The sequence below is a fragment of the Dermacentor silvarum genome, chromosome 8 (genome assembly GCF_013339745.2).
Source record: "Dermacentor silvarum isolate Dsil-2018 chromosome 8, BIME_Dsil_1.4, whole genome shotgun sequence".
Taxonomy (NCBI): domain Eukaryota; kingdom Metazoa; phylum Arthropoda; class Arachnida; order Ixodida; family Ixodidae; genus Dermacentor; species Dermacentor silvarum.
This window is the reverse complement of record NC_051161.1, coordinates 116,427,037-116,445,481: the sequence shown is the minus strand read 5'-3', so window position 1 is coordinate 116,445,481 and position 18,445 is coordinate 116,427,037. Positions and strand designations below refer to the sequence as shown.

Here is an 18,445-nt window from a genome sequence, read left to right as displayed (position 1 = left end):
AACTGATTTCCCGCCAACGTGCTATGGGTATCCATCCATTCGGCAGCACTAGTAGACAACGGCGCTTCTTCTCGTTTGTCGTTGATGGCGACGAGAAGAGGGCGATGGATAGAGAGGCACGATGCATACGTGGGACGTTTGAAGTGTCTGATTCCGCGGACAACGAAACCATAGAGAAAGAAATTCAACAAGGGGGACACTCGGCAAAAACTGGCAACAGGAAACACGTCACCATACGTCACGCTATAGTATTGATGCCGAACGTTAGTTGCCGCCAGCGTCGAAAAAAAGAAAGTGATATTAGGTTGACAGACATTGATTTATTTTTTTAAATTCTCTGCTGGGGAAAACTAAAACGTTTTGCGTATAAATGAACTTAAGCTTTGCGACGTATTTTTCTTGCCTTACCTAGCGACAGGCGAATGACGCGCCAGATGCATGCGTCATCCACCAGACACTCCCCCGAAGTGAGTGAGGGCGGCTGCGCGCGCGTTTGAGCGCTCACCCGCGGCGACCTGTCCGTCTCCTTTTTTTTAAATGTATCCTTATTTCTTGGGCTCCCGGCGTATTCTTGCGTTCCTTCTGCACTGGAACAAGACACCACTGCACTATTGGACTACGGCAAGGTGAGAAATTTTGTTTCACAGTCTACGACGCAATTAGGCTTACAGCATGGGACCGAGACGCAGTTAGCGAAAAACAGTTCGGCCGTCCTGGCGCAGATAATTTGAGTTAATGAATCGTGCTGGGACATGTTTCCGACGCTTCCTAGGGGATTATTGTAACTTATTTCGGTTCTGTTGAGGCACACTGGCCGCGCAGCGCGCTGTGACGCAGTTAGCGATAGGCAGCGTCGGCCGTGGTGACAAAGTTAGTTTGGCGTGTAATGAGTCTTAGAGGGACAAGTTTCTGACGTTTCTTGTGGCCCCGCAAGAACATATACCTTTTTTTCGGTACTCACGACTGTCGAAAACGCGACGGGCGATTGCGAAGAGTGATAACATGTGAGTGTGTTGCTGGCGCCGGCAAAACGCGCGAAAGATAACGGAACATTTCAGAAACTTGTAATTAGAAAATTCCGTTTTCTAAAAGACCGAAAACAGGATTTGCACCCACGCATTTGTCTTGAGTGCGAGTAGAAGGCATTCTGCGAACGTCTAGCATCGTCCGGCTGGGAGCCTTTGTTGCGTCCGTCTCTGTGTATGCAGCGTACCGTCGCGACGCCCGAGGCCAAGTTTTGGAAACGCGAAGTCGCCAGTGTATTTGTGCTGCTAAAGTGCAGGAAATGATGCCCGGAAATGGGGGAATGCTTGGAAATCAGATGTTTTCATATTTTATGGTATTGTTTGGGATGAGTCGGGTATTTTCCACCCCATGTATGTAAAAGCGAATTGCTTTTGTTTGTAATACCGCCCATTCACCGCTTTCGCACGTTTCGCCTCTACACGCAGTATTCCTATATCTATATACCAAATGACACATGCTTGTAACATGCTGTTCCATGCTTGTAAATGTCACGTGCTTGTAATTTACTTTTTTTTTCAGCTGATGCCGTCCAATGGAGCTTCATACGGGAACTACTGCGTACTTGGGGTCACAACGTTGGATGAACGCACAAAGAGCGCGAGACGAGCATGTAGAGCAAAATAAATATTTCCTCATTTCAGGAGTGTTGCGTCTTTTTGAAATTGCACGTGGCACAGATTCGATGGGACTCGACAAGATCGTTCGCAATCATTTTTACCGAATAATAAACTGATTCCGCACGAAGATCGTGCGCGGTCGGGCAAAAAAAATGCAGCTCGCGTGCTAGCTAGCGTTCAAACGCGCGCGCCCAAAACCGAAAACGGCAATGATTGATGCCGACCGCTTGGCGCGCTGCCGTCAATTCGGCCGCTGGGCTCTATGGGAGTGTACGCTCTTGGTTGAATTCCTTTCTCTATGACGAAACTGACACACGTACTTCTTTATCTTTCTCGGGTCACCGCGTTTCACCATCTAAGAAATGTTATCGCTCATCGCAGGACGCGCAGGACGCGCCTGCATGTTTCGGAAGTTTCTCGAATCTTATCGATGGTTCTATCCTCTGTCTGTTGTCACCGAACCTTGTGTAATCTCAGTGTATGTATGCGCGACGCGAATTGTGTAGTACTTTGTGGAAAATACGCCGGCACCAGCGATTACTCTGCATGGAACTATGCTGGCACCTTCAATAACTCATGCATAAAAGCCGACTCGCTTGACCCGCTGATCAGATTGCGACGATCGCCGACTGTGTTTGCCGCTAATGTTGGGCTTCGAGTGTAACTTGCTTTTGTGGGCACAAGTTCGTCCAATAAAGAATCAGTTTCGTCATTCACAGTTTTACAACTTTTTTTTGTTTGCCACCACTACTACGTGACAAAATGGTCGAGCACATAGCCGGTCCTCGCCGAGGGAACCATGTCAAGGTAGGCCCACTCGGTGCCAAACACCCCCCTCATGTAGTGCGGAAACCACTTGTTTTAGGTCTTCGAGAGGTCGATGTTGCAGTCCCTGCAGATGGTGAGCGGCATGTTTCTTTCGTGAGCGTTATTGCAGCAAGGTATGAAGGTAATCTTGCTGCAAGCTATTCGGTGCACTGACATGAATCGCTGCGCCATGTGCTTGCTGGCCCCGGAACTTACATAGTCGGCGGCAACGGTGATGTTTCGGCCGCTGTATGCTACGTGACCTATGCAGATGTTTCTGACACTGTTGTGCAATAGCGAATGATCGACTTGGGGGGGACAGATCTAGCGCGACCGGTTCGATAGCCAGTGATGAATGTAGACGTTCTTGTATATGGGCACACCGGCGCATCTTCCTCTGAGGCGCTTACTGTGCCCGATGATTTCAAACCCACTCCACCTTTCCGAGAGCGCGAGTACGTCTGTCCAGGAAATGACCGCGTCTCACTCGTGATCCCTGACGAGATCAAGCAACTGCTCATCGATGGCGGCAAGAATCACGCCTTTCTCAAAGTTGTGTTTCTCGACAAACTCCTGGGCCTGCCCCATGTTCATGTTGAGCTTGTTGTCGGCAGAGCCTGCCATGAGGTGGAACTGGAGCTGTTCGCTGGCATTTGTCAGACAGAAGCCGTCAATACTGCATGGTGGCCCGGGACAACGCCACGTACACGAGCTAAAGGGGGCGCTTGCGGTCATAGTCGTACACTATACTTCATTCTTCGTGGCCCCTGGGACTTGTGAATTGTGACAGCGTTTGCCTGCACGAAAGGAAGCTGCGTCCACCGGCAGAAAACGTTCTTTTGGGCAATTAGCGCGTTGGTAAAGGTGCGTTGTCCGATGGGCATCCAATTCATATGGACTTGAGGATTCCTCTTGTGAATATGCTGCGCCTAGGACCACGCCGCAAGGCCGACGGCCAGCCACGGGAACTGTAGCCAGAGTCGCACAGTAGAATCGTTATCATCGGGTTCGAGGCACTAAATCGTGCCCATGCTGCCTTTCACAAGGCCGTCGGTGACATTCATGTTGGCTGTGATCCTGTGAGGCTTGTCCATGCACCGTGACCATTCTGCAGCCAAGCCCACTCATATACCACTTGTCTTCATCGTAGCCAACTTCGCACTGCCTTGGAAGAGGTACTCCGGCATCTTGCATACGACGATCTTGTCATTAGCCGGTCTGCACACGTCTTCCAGACATCAGCCGCTGTACCATCTAGTGCGGCCACTAAATTGTTTTTTTTTTGCACTTCATTGATTACATCTATGCTACCCTATCCTTGTTTTAAAGCACCGAAAACGTTCACCGGAACTGTAGTCAAAACGGTCCCGCTTTTCGCGCTAATTTGACAGGGATCTACCTGCCTAATTCTCCATCTCCTCCTTTTCATATTAACGACAATTCTAAACCTGACTTACCTGTAATCATTTACGCAAGGACAGCACGATCTCCGCAATGCTTCGGTTGGCACAGAATACCAAATTTAAAATTTTTGTAATACATTGCTTGCCTAGGGCTGTTCCTTGTCCACTTCTAGTTATACGTTTCCGGGAAGAGATTGCATTGATTATTGCAAATCGAATACTTTCAGTGCACTCAACAAACATATGTTCTCAGCCCTTTTTATGGTCTATAAAAATGAGAAGCAGGACTTCGCGGTTATGTTCGGTGTCTTTCCTCAACAGTTTCGGTCGGTAGACTAACCTTTATCAAGGGCTACAGTAAGTTCTCGTGACACAGCCTCTTCATATATATATATGTGTATTGTAGCTGTCTGGGTAGATTAACTAACCACCAGACATAACTTCAGTAAGACGGGTGTTGTCCGCCATTTATTATTATTCTACGCCAACCCTTCTTCTTCCTCTTCTTTCACATTCCAGAAATAGTCCGCTTCACCCTCCCCGGCTTCTTTTGTTTACACCTCCTGGTGTAATATTTGAAAAAGTTTCCGATTGAGGTGCACTCAGATTGACCGGTGGCTCCCAGGTACCAAATAGTCCAATACACCGTGCTGCAATGACGTTTTTACCACGGGGAAGGGTCCGTCAAATGTAGCGTTGGTTCCTTTCCTTTCCTGATTAGGACTCGGTATTCCACTTCTATATCTGGTATGTCGTTGTTTCGCCTCTTGTCCAAGTTCCCCTTCATGCGCTGTCTGTAGGCGTCTTCTTCTCTCACTTTTCTTGACCTCACTAAGTACAAGCTTCTCCAGGCTGCCGAGTTCGCTATCCGCAGGGAGATTAGGTACAATTCCAGAGGTGGCAAGGAGAGGACTGCATCCTAAACCGCTCGTATAAGAACGATTGTGGTGTCTTGTAGCAGCCTCGAGGCAGCACTTCTAGCCACCTCGGAATTTCGGGTACATCTTCATGTATTGCTTGATGTCCCTTATAGCACGTTCAGCATGACCGTTTGCTGAAGGGTGGTAGGGTGAGCAGTACTTTAGTGTAATCCCATGATCTCGTATCCAGTTGACTAACTTTTTGCTCCAAAAGGCCGGGCCATTGTCTCACACTATCGTCTTTGTGTTTTGGAAGCATTCAGCTTGAAGAAGACCAATGACACTGTTGGCGTCTTCTTTTCCTGCCTTGGCAGTGATCATTCTTGTGCATTCGTCGATACTGAGTAAAAACGCTTGAGTTTTCCTTGTGCCTTCTCCCTTCTTTTTAAGTTCCGCGAAGTCCGAGTGGATGACATCAAATAGAATGCGTGAATGCTTCGGGGTTATCATCACATCTGTCGCCTGCTTGAATTTCACTTTGTTCACTTGACATAGGTGGCACGTGTGAATGTAGTTTCTGATGTCACCTTTCATATACATGGCCAAGTAAACCTTTTCAGCAGTTTGTTGTAAGTGTGCCAGAAGCCGTCATGTCCCCCCGACTCTGGACCATCGTGGTATAGTTGAAGTATCTTGGAAACCATTGTCGATAGCACGTGATATCTTACGTCCACAAACTTCTTCATTTCCTCAGTGCCTTCCCGCAACTTGACGTGATTTATTTCCTCAGGGTGTTCGCTTGTCTCGTGGACAAGTAATCTAAACATGGCGTCCGCATCTGTCAGTAGTGGGCCTGGCCGATGTGATTCGTCAAAGTCGAACTGTTATAGTCAACATATCTCGCGATTAGACCGTGCCGGCTGTACCATTCCTAGGAGATGAGTCAAAGCTTGATGATCGGTAAAAAATGGTGAATTTCGCCCCTTCTAGGCAGGTTCTAAAATACTGTACAGCTTTTAAAACTATCAGCACTTCTTTTCTGTGGTAGTATAATTGATTTCAGCAGGCTTCAATGTATAGCTGTATTATCCAACGACGTAGTAATTTTGATGATCCGATTGTCGTGGTGACTTCTGATATCTAACTGCACCCGTTGCTTAGCGCAACGCATCAGTATTGAGCGCGAAAGGCAAGGAGAAGTCTGGTATGCGTAGGATGGGATCTGACGGTAACAGTTCGACTAGTTCGCCATATGCCTTTTCACACTCCGGATCCCATTGGAACCAGACATAACTTCAGTAAGACGGGTGTTGTCATCTATTTAATCTTATTCTCCGACAACCCTTCTTCATCCTCTTCTTTCACATTCCAGAAGTAGTCCACTTCATGTATATGCACTCATTCCTTGCAAACCTGTTTTCCAGCCTCCCTTTCCCCCCTTTAACAGTGGCGTCGTGCAAAGCTACATGATGTTGTGCTGGGTCCTTTATCACTGCTAATTCAACGTCCTCATAGATTCGCGGAACTGGAGCTACTGGCTATCTAACAATCCTCAGCCACGCTACGGTGGCTAGATGGGTAGGTGTGCCGACCAGCGCGTCTGGAGCGTAGTTCACCACTTCTCCGCGTCATGGCGCAAAATTGGCGCTGCGGTCAGTAGAATGGTTCCGCAGCGCGCGTCGTCTGCTACAGGGGGCTGGCGGCGAGCAAAAAATAAAGCCCGTATTTTAATAGTTGTATGTCGTCTGTACGTGTCAGTTTCAAAGCTGAAGAGCTCCGCGTCTCTCGTACTGTTTGCAAGTCCCTAAGCGATGTGGAATGTTCCAGGTCGGAAAAATGACCAGCGAGATTAGCGGCGGCATTGCTCCACCAAAGACCACCAAGGAGACTTACTGCTTCGCTCCTAACTGCAAGTCGGGCTCTAAATTTGTGAAAAAGACAGCGGATATGTTCCGCTGTCTGACAGCGGAAATGTTCACCCCGGGCTGCTCAGCAGCTTGCTCAGTATGGGCGACGTAACTGAGCAAGCCGTACACCAAAAAGCGTCCGTCTATGAGCTCCTCGACATTGGAAATTTGCAAGCCGCACATGAAGTGCTCAGCGCCTGCGACATCGAGCACCGCTGCGCTGCTACAGGGAAAAGAAAAGTGACTCTAGGCTTATATTCTATATAGCAGGCTATGTAGCAAGGAAGTTCCTGCAAAGAATCAAGTGCTCCGATTGCTCAGGGACATACTGAATTCAACAGAATGAGTAGGTCAGGGCTGTTGCTCCCTTTTGAAGCACAAAAAAAACTGGTAGCATCACTCGAAGACGCCTTCAAGCTGTGCTTCAGTTTAAATGAGTTACGAAGCAACAGTATCGCTAACTTTACATTCTTTCTGCAGCTGAATCTTCCGAATTTGATCGGCTGTGAGCGGCAGAAGAAAGAGCTCACAAACGATGTTGTGAAGTTCTATTCAATTACACGCCTTTACTTTCTTGTCAGAGGAAAGAATACGGCGCGCGAAAGAACCAGAGAGAAGAGGAATCACCTGAAGCGGAGGCGTGTGCTGTGAATAATGTTATAATGTGGTGGACCAACGTTGCAACCTTGCTGGTGCTAGGCTATTTATTTTGGTGCGACTGCTGACTGAAGTTATGAGAGCGCTTCCTGTATTTGAAATATATTCATGAATCTAGCCAATAACGTATTGCTTTATTTTATTGCAACCAAACAGGGAACCATATGCACTTACCAACACAATTCGTCTCGTAACAATTTAAATGCCGTAACTGGGGCAGCAATAAGCACAATAGCTGGATTTATCGAAATTGAAACATTAGAACTCACTAAATATTACGCAAACACGTTTCCATATACCGTATAAAACCACTGCAGTATTGTTTTATGCATGGAAAAAATGCATCTACGTATTTAATGCAATAGTCTGGAGCGCCGCATTTGTACCAATAAATATATGTGACCAATCGCCAAGCTAGAAAATTTACTTCATCAATCATGTCTTCTGAGTAGACGACAGTAACAAATTCCGCATTCTGGCTTTGCTTACTCTGCTCGAAACGCCATTGTATAACGCGTACTTCAAAGCTAGAGCACAGGCAGCGATACTATCAAACACGCTGCTCGACTACACAGCGCAGCCGACGTTGCGCGCAGCTCAGCCGTTCTACTGTCCGCAGCGCCACTTCTGCGTCATGATACGGAGAAGTGGTGAACTACACTCGGTCGGCACACCTACCCATCTAGCCACCGTAGCCACGCCATCGTGGGCTTCCAGTTCTTTTCCTCCATTTTGTCCCTATGGACCACGTTCTAGAAGCAATGGTCGCGTGGTGTGACTCCCGTGACCCAAAGCATCGGAGTGACGTGTAGCGTTCAACCATGTGTAATTGTTTCCCGTAACGTGTTACTCCAGTCCCAGCTTGTAATTGCAGCTTCGACTTCGAAACCTACACACACACACAAACACATGGATGTCTGCACAAATTGTAGCGAATGTTATGGGGAGGCATAACTCTGCCGGCTAAACTACTCGCTCATTCGCGTTCAGATTTTGCGGAGAAATAGAAGTTTGTAGTGAGTTTTATTTTTATTGCGAAATTTGGGGCCATTACTTAGCAGTTTCGTGATCAATAACGGTTAGTGGACGTAGTCTATGGCGATGCTACTAAACGATATCTTGCAACGTATCATGGTAGCCGTACATACACATGTACGTATATACATGTAAGAGTGTGTAATACGTCCTTCTATCCGGTGGTTAATAAGTCGTAAGTAAAGGCACATGTACAAAATCAACCAAACGCAAAATCGACGAACCCAAACAGACGAAGCGTCACGGTCCGCTCAATCGGCTACAATGGAAGTTGAATAAAGGACGTGCGCTGTGCGAATGGGCGCTCGCCTAACTTAGACGATCATCGTAAACGCGTTCTGCAGGGGTTTCTTTAAAGCGATAGCTTTCTGTGGCTCTTCAACCTACATTGCAACATGTACGTATATATGCTTCTGCCTCGCCGTTTATACGACCTCGAGGGTGACCTTGATACATGGATATATATATATATATATATATATATATTTCGAATGGCTCGTTTTGAACTTTGGGACGTATTCTAGGACGATCATTATCAGCGATTCAGTGTGCGCGAATAGGCTGGTTAAGCAATACGTCATGCGAAAGCAACAGTACCGCCGAAAGTGATCGTTCAAGAACACGTCCTCCGGGGTGCCCTTCTTCACATCGTCGAATTCCGCCATATAGTGGAATTCTGTAACAGCGGCATTTTCAGTGGACAATGAGAGTTGATAGGATGGTGCATTCGACAGTATGGCGGACCTTGACCATGTCTGCAATAGCAATCCCGGTTTCCCCGGCATGTTTCCGATGCTTTAACAATTACACCGCGTAGGTTTGCCTAAAAAGACGGAATAAAATAACTTTACAATTTTCCCTCGTGTAAATCAGCGCTTGAAGACGCTTGGAGCGTTAGGCGAGTTGCAGACACAATCTACTCATAGGAAGTGGGCGTGCGCATCTTCTAGAAGAAAGTTACGTCATGCGTTCGTCGTCAAAATTCGCTTCGCATCTCGCGTGGCACTCTGGCGCGTTTCTATAAGATCAAGCAAGTCATGCGTTGCGATTAAAGGCGGTTTAATAGGGAGTAATTGTTCCGCTTTCTCTGCAAGGTCCACCAGGGTGGCTGAGGAACGTGTTTCTCACTGAAATCTGCAGTGCATCTGTTTTAATGCGCTTATTTGCCTCGATGGCTCACGAAGATTCGCGTGCACAGATTCTCACAGTGCGAGGAATCTACGTAACTATTCTTGCGCTCTAAATGTGCACGTTCTCGCAGATATCTGCCACGCTTTCCACGTGGTATAGATGAATGTGAACGCGCTCAGTTACTTTCCCGAAAGGCACGTTCCATCGGTTCTGCAGAAGAATGACAAAGACACTCACTGCAAACAACATGTCTCAAGTCTAGGACTTAATTTTATTCGTCAAAGAAAAAAAAAACAACGTGGCTCTGGTAGTGAGACAACAGAAGGAACTCTCTCGCGCTAAAATAAACGTAATCTTAAACGCGTATTAGCGGGGGCGCGTTGCCGGTAAATAACATCAACTAACAAATAAATAAACGGAGCAGTTGATATCAGGCACAACACAGCAGTCAACAACAAATAACAGAACGTCTCTGAAGGAAAGGTCAAGCGACCCGGAAGTCCTCTCTCATCGAGACAAAGGACCCGTTGCATCACCGATGCAAACATTCACTTGCAGAGGCACTTGCTGAGCGTCGTTCCCGTGACAGTCCGATTCACAATAGGTTTGAGTTTCCGGTGATCGAGGTTCAGGTCACTTCTAAAGACAGCACAGCGCAAACAGCGAGTATCACAAGCAATGACTGGGAAGTGCAGCCGGCAGCACGTAAGACGTTCTCGTTCGGCTTGTCCCGCTCGCGGATACGAGAGTCTCAGGCGAAGCTCTCCTTGTAGAACGAGAACTTGTGCCCCGCCAGGGTGGCGATGTGACAGTGCTTCTTGATTTCCTTGTTGAGTGAAGCCGGTCCGCACGAAAACACGGCAACCTTTTGCCTGCAAATATAAGGTCAAACACGTTTGCGGGAACCATCCACGCTGATTACCTAAGTAAGCGAATAATAAATTTCTCACACTATCGAATTATCCTTCCAACACTGTGGGCCAGCGAAATGCATGACATCACCCAGCAAGACTGGGAAAATGGAGCGTTTAAAACGTTAATGATCATTTGATAATTAAAGCATTGTGTAGGGGTGTGTAATGGTGTGTAACGATTTTGAACGAGTACATGCAAGTATTTATGGCGGGTCAATGATTTTATATTTTTAAGTGAAACTTCCTGTGCGAGACCCTCCAGATTTTTCAGACCGTCGCTGGGTGCTGCTGTCTGGGTGAAGCTGGATGCAGCACTAGCATCTCTACTGCTCTTACAGGTGTCCCGGATGCTGGCCTTGTTTTCTACGGATACTCAGAAAAAACTAATGATATATAGATATCATCATTGCAGCCGCGAACAAGATTCCAACTCGAGGAAACGTAGGGTAAACGTAAGACACTAATAGAGTTTCACTGGCTACAGGACTGGCAGTCACTTTCTCCTAAATGCTTACAATAGTTTTCCGCTTTGATAAAGAAGAAAGCGCACCATTCCTTGGTTGACGGACGTTAGCATCCCAAAGCAACACAGAGGCTTTGAGAGAGGCGTATACGGAAGAGGGCAGTGGATTAGTATCTGGGACTTTGCAGTGCATGTGCCCGAGTTCAATACACGACAATTTTTCGATTCAGCTTCCACGAGACTGCTAGCACCGCTGCGTGCAATCGAGTATCTAACCTCGCGCTCATCAGGATAGGTAGCCAAGGTCAGTGTGCCACTGCGGCGGGTAATATTGTGCGGACACCTGAAGTGTTGCGCCACAAGCCTGAAGGTTAACGGTGCTATAGAGTGAATGAAGGAAGACAGGGAAGGACTGGAAGCAAGGATGGGAAGAGAATAGAACTGAAGTAGTGGCAACCGGTGTGCATCCCTTCATTCGTTGACCACGCATACTAAAAAGGCTGAAGCCAGTAAACGCAGTAAGTACACGTTACGTGCACCATAATAATTTGCATAAAGTGCGAATAACAAGCCCCGCCCTTCTTCAGAAGACTTCTCTCTCGTGAGAGAGATCAGCGATTAGGCATCGGCGAACCGTTTGGTCACCTTGCTATCATGCCAGTCGTGGAATGGGTGACGAGAACCGGAATACCGGCTGACAAAACTCTTGCCTAAAACGCTTCTGTGAATACGTGTCCGGAAGGTTAAAGTTAAGCATTAAAAAAGGAATAAACATTTTCGATTTTCATCGCGTGAGCTTATCCCATGCCGCAGTTTGACAGAATAAATGGCAGTCACTCAAATTCACTCACTAAATATATCTAACGCTCACAGCTCACTCAAACTTGCACTCATCAAAATCACAATAGGCCTCTTTCATAGTGACTGGGGCACAATAGGATCGGGCTCACCCTTATCCACTCGTACTGAAACAACACAAGCGCACCTCTGAGCTGAAGCGCACGTATGTAGAATGTTGGGGTGCGGGCCCGTAGCCTCTCTCTTCTCTGCAACAGATCCGTCATTGCTTATTCAGACTCGCGAGTCCGTGCACTCATGTTCACTTGGGCCTACGCAGCCTCATGAAATAAACCGAAACAGATTCATAGAATATTTCGTTCCGACGCCACACCGTTCTCTAAATCTAGACTCTCAAATATTCGTGGCATCGGGGGCTGAAACACCCTTATTCTCGTTAGCTCACAGTAAGAGTATTTGCTTGGTTATGAGTAAGGTTTGTGTGTAATGGCGTTTCAAACAGCATGTTGTCTGTGTGGGCACGTGGGTTCGTGGGAATGGAGACAAAGAAAACGGGGTAAATTGCGAAATATTTAGAATATTATCTTGAGATTCATTATCGTCTTTAACCGGTGCTGTGAACAGCCTTTACGTAGCGTACTTTTTCCGTAAATCAGAAATCTCCTGCCAGTGAAGTTGTATTTATTAGACACTAGTAGTACGTTAGTCTCGCATTTTTGCTATAGCTATCTGGTTCCAACAGGTCGGGGTCATGGACACATGGACTCAGGATCACGTGGACAAAGCCCCGTATGTAGTTTCAGGGACCATGTGAGACAGGCTTACGTCTACTCACTCAGACTCACAGAAGCTCCGTCTCAATTTGGCTCAGACCGGCATCCAACAGACCAACCCAGTCTCTTGCTCATGATGATTCTAACATTGACTGGGCACGATTGAGTTTTCGCCGACTTATATGTGAAAAAACTACAGCATTTTCTTGCGTCAATGTGGTGCATTTTTCAATTGTGTGTTATTTATTGCAGTTTCCCAGTACTTTTCAGAGCACTTTGCAGCCTGGAATGGCTACAGCTTTGATAAGTATCCTGATAGCAGAGATCAACTATTTGAGGTACTGTAGTTGGACAGCCGCAACTCTGACATTATTTAGTAGATTTTTACTTGTGTACGAAACTCCTAAAGTAACTTCGACAAAACTGCTCCTGAAAAAGACGGAAACCTTAAGGATTAAATGCTGCACGAACTCACCTTTGGTATACCGTCTGCCACTCACGAAACAGACGTGACCAATCTGGTCTTCCCACACGTATTCGGTTCGCAAGTAATTGGTACTTCTGCCAAAATTCATTCTGTGAAGAAAACAAAATGCACAGCTCATATTTACAGTGCACACACAAATGAAAATTTCTTACGACGACAGCACACCTAGAACAAGGCAAGGTACGGCGCAGAGATGCGTCAGCGCGTCACTACTTTATGCACGGTGAACTTGAAAATTTGTAAATTGTGTGTAACGTTGAGTAAATATTAAACGACAGGAAGAGTTGTGAATTTCTTTGGTGCTCGATAACTGCGCTGCTTACGATTTTCGCATTAATCGGGAAGTATTTTGACGACAGCAGTGAAAACATATCGATCTGGACAATAAATCGAAATTCAGGCCTAAGCTTCAATGTTTCTAAGTTTGAAAACCCCAGGCATATTTTGTTGCCGTCGCACATTTTCTGACTCAAGACATCTTTAGTACCGATGCACAGGATGTGTTTCCATGCTTCTGTGTGTGTGCGCGCGTACGTACACATGCTGTATCCTTGTTGGCGATGCGCGTCAAGGTTCCAGCGCAGTGCTGCTCTTACACCACGAGCAGCCGACGTGACCGTTGTATGCAAGATGCTTGAAATACAGAGGGAGCTGAGCTTGTCGACTTAACCAAAACACGCCGCTTCTGTTACACTTGTCACGACGCAACACCGGACGTGGAATCCATCGCCGGCCATCCATAATCTTAAGCCGACATTCATTTTTCTTCTATTCAAAGGTTGATGTTATTGTCGTCAACGTACTAACGTGGGTAACGGGTTCTTTGTTTTTGTACTTGATGTGTACAGAGTGAGGCATCGATATACTGTTCTCTAGGCGTACCGCCTGCGCAATGCAGCCTGAACGAATGGTGTCGCACGCAGCTAACATCTCACATTTAAGAGTACTACGCACAGTTGCGTGATGAACAACGGGCTACGACGTCTGGATGGTATACCACCATCTGTTATGGTAATCTTGCATTGAAACGCGATGCAAGTATACGGTTAACTAATTCTGTTCTGTATAGTAGTGAACAGATAAATTGCGCCCAGGGCTCACTGATGCTGATTTTCAATTCCATTACTGTATTTCCCGATGGAAACATTTTTTATTGCGTTCGCATTTGCTGTGTCAAAGTGTAAAAAGGTGTATGTGAATATGTGTATGCATATAAACATATTTTTGATGTATAGAGCGAGAGTAACTGAAGGTGGTCTGCTCTGGACCACCTTCAGTTGCACTCCACTCCTAGAAGAGGCAGGACGTGTGTCGAGTGAACTCCTGAACAACACTTTGGAATATTGTGAACTTGGTTTAAATATGTATCCGGGACCTCAAAGAGGCACGAGGTAATGCTAACACATTCTCTCGCATTTACCACAATGTTTAATAATAACGGAATTTTACACAGCTATCACGACATTAAGTAGGAAAGTTTCAATGTTTCAATTTGATTGAATTGTTTTTTAATAAGGGAATTTTACATAGCTATCACGACATTAATTAGAAAGTTTCAATTGCTTCAATTTGCCACGACATTAAATCAAAGCAATATATGAATATCGTAGTCGTTTCAGAAGCTGGTTCACCGCAAATAAGGTTAAGGAAAGAGAGAAGTACTTCAATTTTCATTTTCATTTACTCGTAACATGGCTACTCAGTCGTCAAGCATCGATATCACGGGTATGCATACTCAGTTGCCACCTAACCGAAAACGTCGGGGTAGCACTCGAAGGAAATGTTCAGTGTCTGTTAGCATTAGGCAGAATATTCCTTTATTTTTGTCGAGCAACCAAGTCCCCTGATTTTATTTATGCACATCAGCCTGATATTACAACACGCAATTGCAAATTTCTGACACAAAGGTTGCAGCTCAATTGCAAGTATTATCGCCGTTGGGGCGATTGCACTGCAGTTGCACAAGGAAGATTTGAAGCGATTTGATATGACACAATGAAAAATTACACCTGTCGCCAGGAGTTTGCGGCTTACTGCGAAGTTCTTTGCTGGCACAGAGGAGTGCTCACGCAGTACAGACGTTCTGCTTACCGACATAGTCTCGTGTGGGTTACCTTGCGTCACGTAAAGGTGCATAGTGAAAAAATCAGGCAAGTTTTGTCTCCACATCTGCAGGCAAGACAAAAAGGATAGGCACATTGTTAGGCCACGTTGTAATGAGATTTGGATAGCATGTTTAGCGTCAACGGAAGAGGAAAGCCAGGGAGACGGCACCACAATACGCTAACCTAACCTAACCTCACGTAGCCTAACCTAACCAACACGCCCAGCAATCGGCAATGCAAAGAGAACCTTAGGAACTCAGCGCAGTGCGCTACGTTAGTTGATGGCTGCGATTTATTTTCCTGTTCGCACTCCAGCTCTTCATGTGTACGCGTTCACAAGCGCTCTCTCAATATCTGTGTTAAATATCGCGCTCGCATTATTTCTTTTGATTTCTGACCAACCATTATGATATCGATGAACGTCAAGTAATAGCTGCATATGAGAAATCTGTTCACGTAGTTACATTTTGGAAGTGACGATATAAAATATATCAAATGGAAAGCAGCGCAAGAAATATTATCAACCATTCTGAAAGTAAAAGAAGTCAGGCGACTGTACAAAAACTCTAAATAAATAAGAATAAATAAATGATTTTCAACGCCACGACATCTTTTCAAGCAATATTTTTCGCAATCATTTCAAATGTAGCTGGTTCCGCTATGTAGAGCAGCTGAGTGTAAACCTGCTGTTATTTGTATATCATAAAAGTGCTGCGTAGAAGCATACTTATATTGCAAAATACGAAACTTTTGGCTTTTCGAGAACCAGTATCACACACGCTTTATATAAGTTAACTGCGTTTCGCCATCCAATGATCATAATGTGCACTCATTGATAAACGTAATTACACCACTGTGTTCATTCCAATAAAAGCCTTCTGTCGGCGTTAGAATATTATGTGCCTATATTTTGGCACGTAATATCTGGGCAAGCTTTTATTTTTTTAATTAAAGCTGTCTTTGAAGGTGTAAACATTTTCGATGACTGATTCACTATAGAAAAAGTGCATTTACGTGCTGTACTTTATACATGCAGACGATGAACGCGTTTTTAAGTACAGCCTTTATTAGGAAACGACACGTGTAAACAGCAGGTTAAGTTGGATCATATGACCACCTTCCTATTTTACATATGTATTGTGAGGCAAACTCATTTCCAACGAATTTGTCTACTTAATGAAACAATTTACGTGAATAAATGACGATGCTTTGTAACGAACATGATGAAAACACCAGTACATCCTACTTTCTGAAATTAGGTTTTACACCTACAACAACCTTAATGACCTTAGACGACCCTCGTGTGACTTGCTGTGTCGTATGCGACTTTTATGTTCACAATTTTATCAGATCATAAAAAAATGTTCTCCACAGATTGCGAATAGTGGTACTTTTGAACACATTAGGTGAAATAATAAAACCTTTTGTATATCAAATATTTTCATTTTGATAAACAGGTGTCGTACCCTGATTAGGGCTTCAGGGCAGGCTTTGTAAAGAAGACACTCGCATAACAAAAAAAAATTCACGGTTCCATTTGACAAGGTCGTTCGCCTGTACCACAAGGAGTACAGCGTTCTTAAACTAATGTAATGCTTTCATTTGTTAACATTTACATGGGTGAAGTGACGGAAAAACCTTGTCGGCTCGCTCCGCCAACGTTTATACAAATTTTTGCTCACAGAAATATTTTCGCAAGATGATGCATCAGTGGAAGATCGAATGAACAATATGCTGTCTGCTGTTATTGTTTCTGTGTTCGTTTGTTTCGATTCGGAAGGCCAACAGGCAGGCCTTAGAGCATTGCTTGGATTATACATCACTATATAGCAGTCACGCTTACATAACTCTATTCGGCATGCAACGGCTTCAGATGAGTCGTTAAATCTTAAAGTACCTCGTAATGAAGGTTGGTCAGGTGATCCGCGAAGGTGGTGAACATGCTGATGCTTCTGCTGACCCAAACTAAGTGGAGGCGTTCAACTCGCAGCACGTTCTTCGAAGAGCTGTGAGAAGTTCGAGAAATCACTTCATTGCCCTTTGTTCTGGTACGTACACAGTTAGCCTGTAGGATTGTCATGTCACATCATTTCGTAACACGTTTCATTTTCACTGAATGCATGGCTCAACAGCGTAACTGCTTGTTTACCCCGAAAAAGCTTAAAATGCACACTTGGTTCACAGAAACGCGCAGAAAATAAGTTGCATGCGTAAGTTGCATTCAAAAAAAAAAAATAATAGTGAACGCTAACGACGTGAACATGACCCTGATATAAATGCACCTTAAAGCAGGCGCTTCCGCCGTGTTATTTCTAGAATTATTTAACTCTTGTTCAGCGGAAATTTACTAAGTCAAGGAAAGTTAAGGTATTACAAACAGTCGCCAAAATTGTCACCACGTCACGCCCCCTTTTTTCTTTTATGAAATTTTTGTAAAAAGTTTCGAACCGAAGTACAAAAGTGTCACAATGACCGCTATCGGGAAGCTGTTATAATCATGGCCGACGGTGCCGTCATAATTTTATGGCCGCCAAATGCAGGAAAGAAATATTTTTAACTGTTCTAACCGCACACACCTCTTATGCTAAAGGTAGTTGGTGCTTTGTTTTTTTTTTCTTTTTTGCTGTTGAATACAGACGTTTCCCGTGAAATCGCTGTGCTATACTTAAAAAATATCATTCCACAAAAAACAAAATGGCAGACCGGCAAGAGAGTGTCACTGCTCCGTCATATTCGCCACAATAGTCAATCTAATGTGTAAAACGTTGAACAACAATTTAAGGAAAACCTGAGCGCCTAAACTAACATCTCGATGCTAGCTATGAAATGGTTAAGCCATACATTTTCAAACTACCCACAGTGTTGCACATACGCACTACGGAAGCGAAAGAAGCGGCCATCGCGGTGGCCATTGCCACAAGCTCGCGCAGAGAACGCGCAGAGATCACTCCCAAACAGTAGGCAGAAATTACGCTAGAGGTAGAGTCCCACAGGTAGCGCTATGAGCAGATGCCTCTGCTGACAAATGCGTTTCGTTCGTCCCTCGAGTTTCCGACGTCGCGACAATATCCTACGAAATCGCACCATGCCGAAAACAACCGCGATCATCTGCACTTAGGTCACGAATATCTCGCAATGAACCTGAGAGCCCATGCTTCGGCTCAAGCGCACGTCCACCGAGCCTCTCAGCGAAACGATCGTGAAGGGACGCAATAGGTTTAATCTCCTTCGAAGAGGATGAAAATAGCGCATCAAACAGATGGTTCTCACGATTTCATCAGCGTGGTATTTCATGTATTTTCCTTAGTACGTCAAGACATGTCGTTTACAAATGTGCTGACTTGGCACACGTCGGCATGTTCTTCAGGCACCAGCTTTTACGGGTGCAAGAGCTCACTGCTTCTGAAACTTTGAATGCCATAATGAGTAATCGTCGTCATTTCATTAACGCCGTTATGATTT

General features: G+C 45.3%; 2 protein-coding genes across 2 annotated transcripts in view; both read right to left on the bottom strand.

Annotated features, from left to right (window-relative positions):
• The window catches only part of LOC119461632 (monocarboxylate transporter 10-like), a 291,751-nt gene that overhangs the window by 82,038 nt on the left and 191,268 nt on the right, over window positions 1-18,445 (bottom strand).
• LOC119462359 (NADPH oxidase 4-like) overlaps window positions 9,681-18,445 on the bottom strand; it is a 30,858-nt gene continuing 22,093 nt past the window's right edge. The window contains exons 6-9 of the mRNA XM_049671811.1: window positions 16,881-16,989; window positions 14,970-15,047; window positions 12,867-12,967; window positions 9,681-10,315 (exon numbers count right to left, since the gene is read on the bottom strand). Of these exons, the coding sequence (XP_049527768.1) occupies window positions 10,195-10,315; window positions 12,867-12,967; window positions 14,970-15,047; window positions 16,881-16,989 (409 nt within the window). The 3' untranslated portion in view covers window positions 9,681-10,194. The remainder of the gene's footprint in view (window positions 10,316-12,866; window positions 12,968-14,969; window positions 15,048-16,880; window positions 16,990-18,445) is intronic.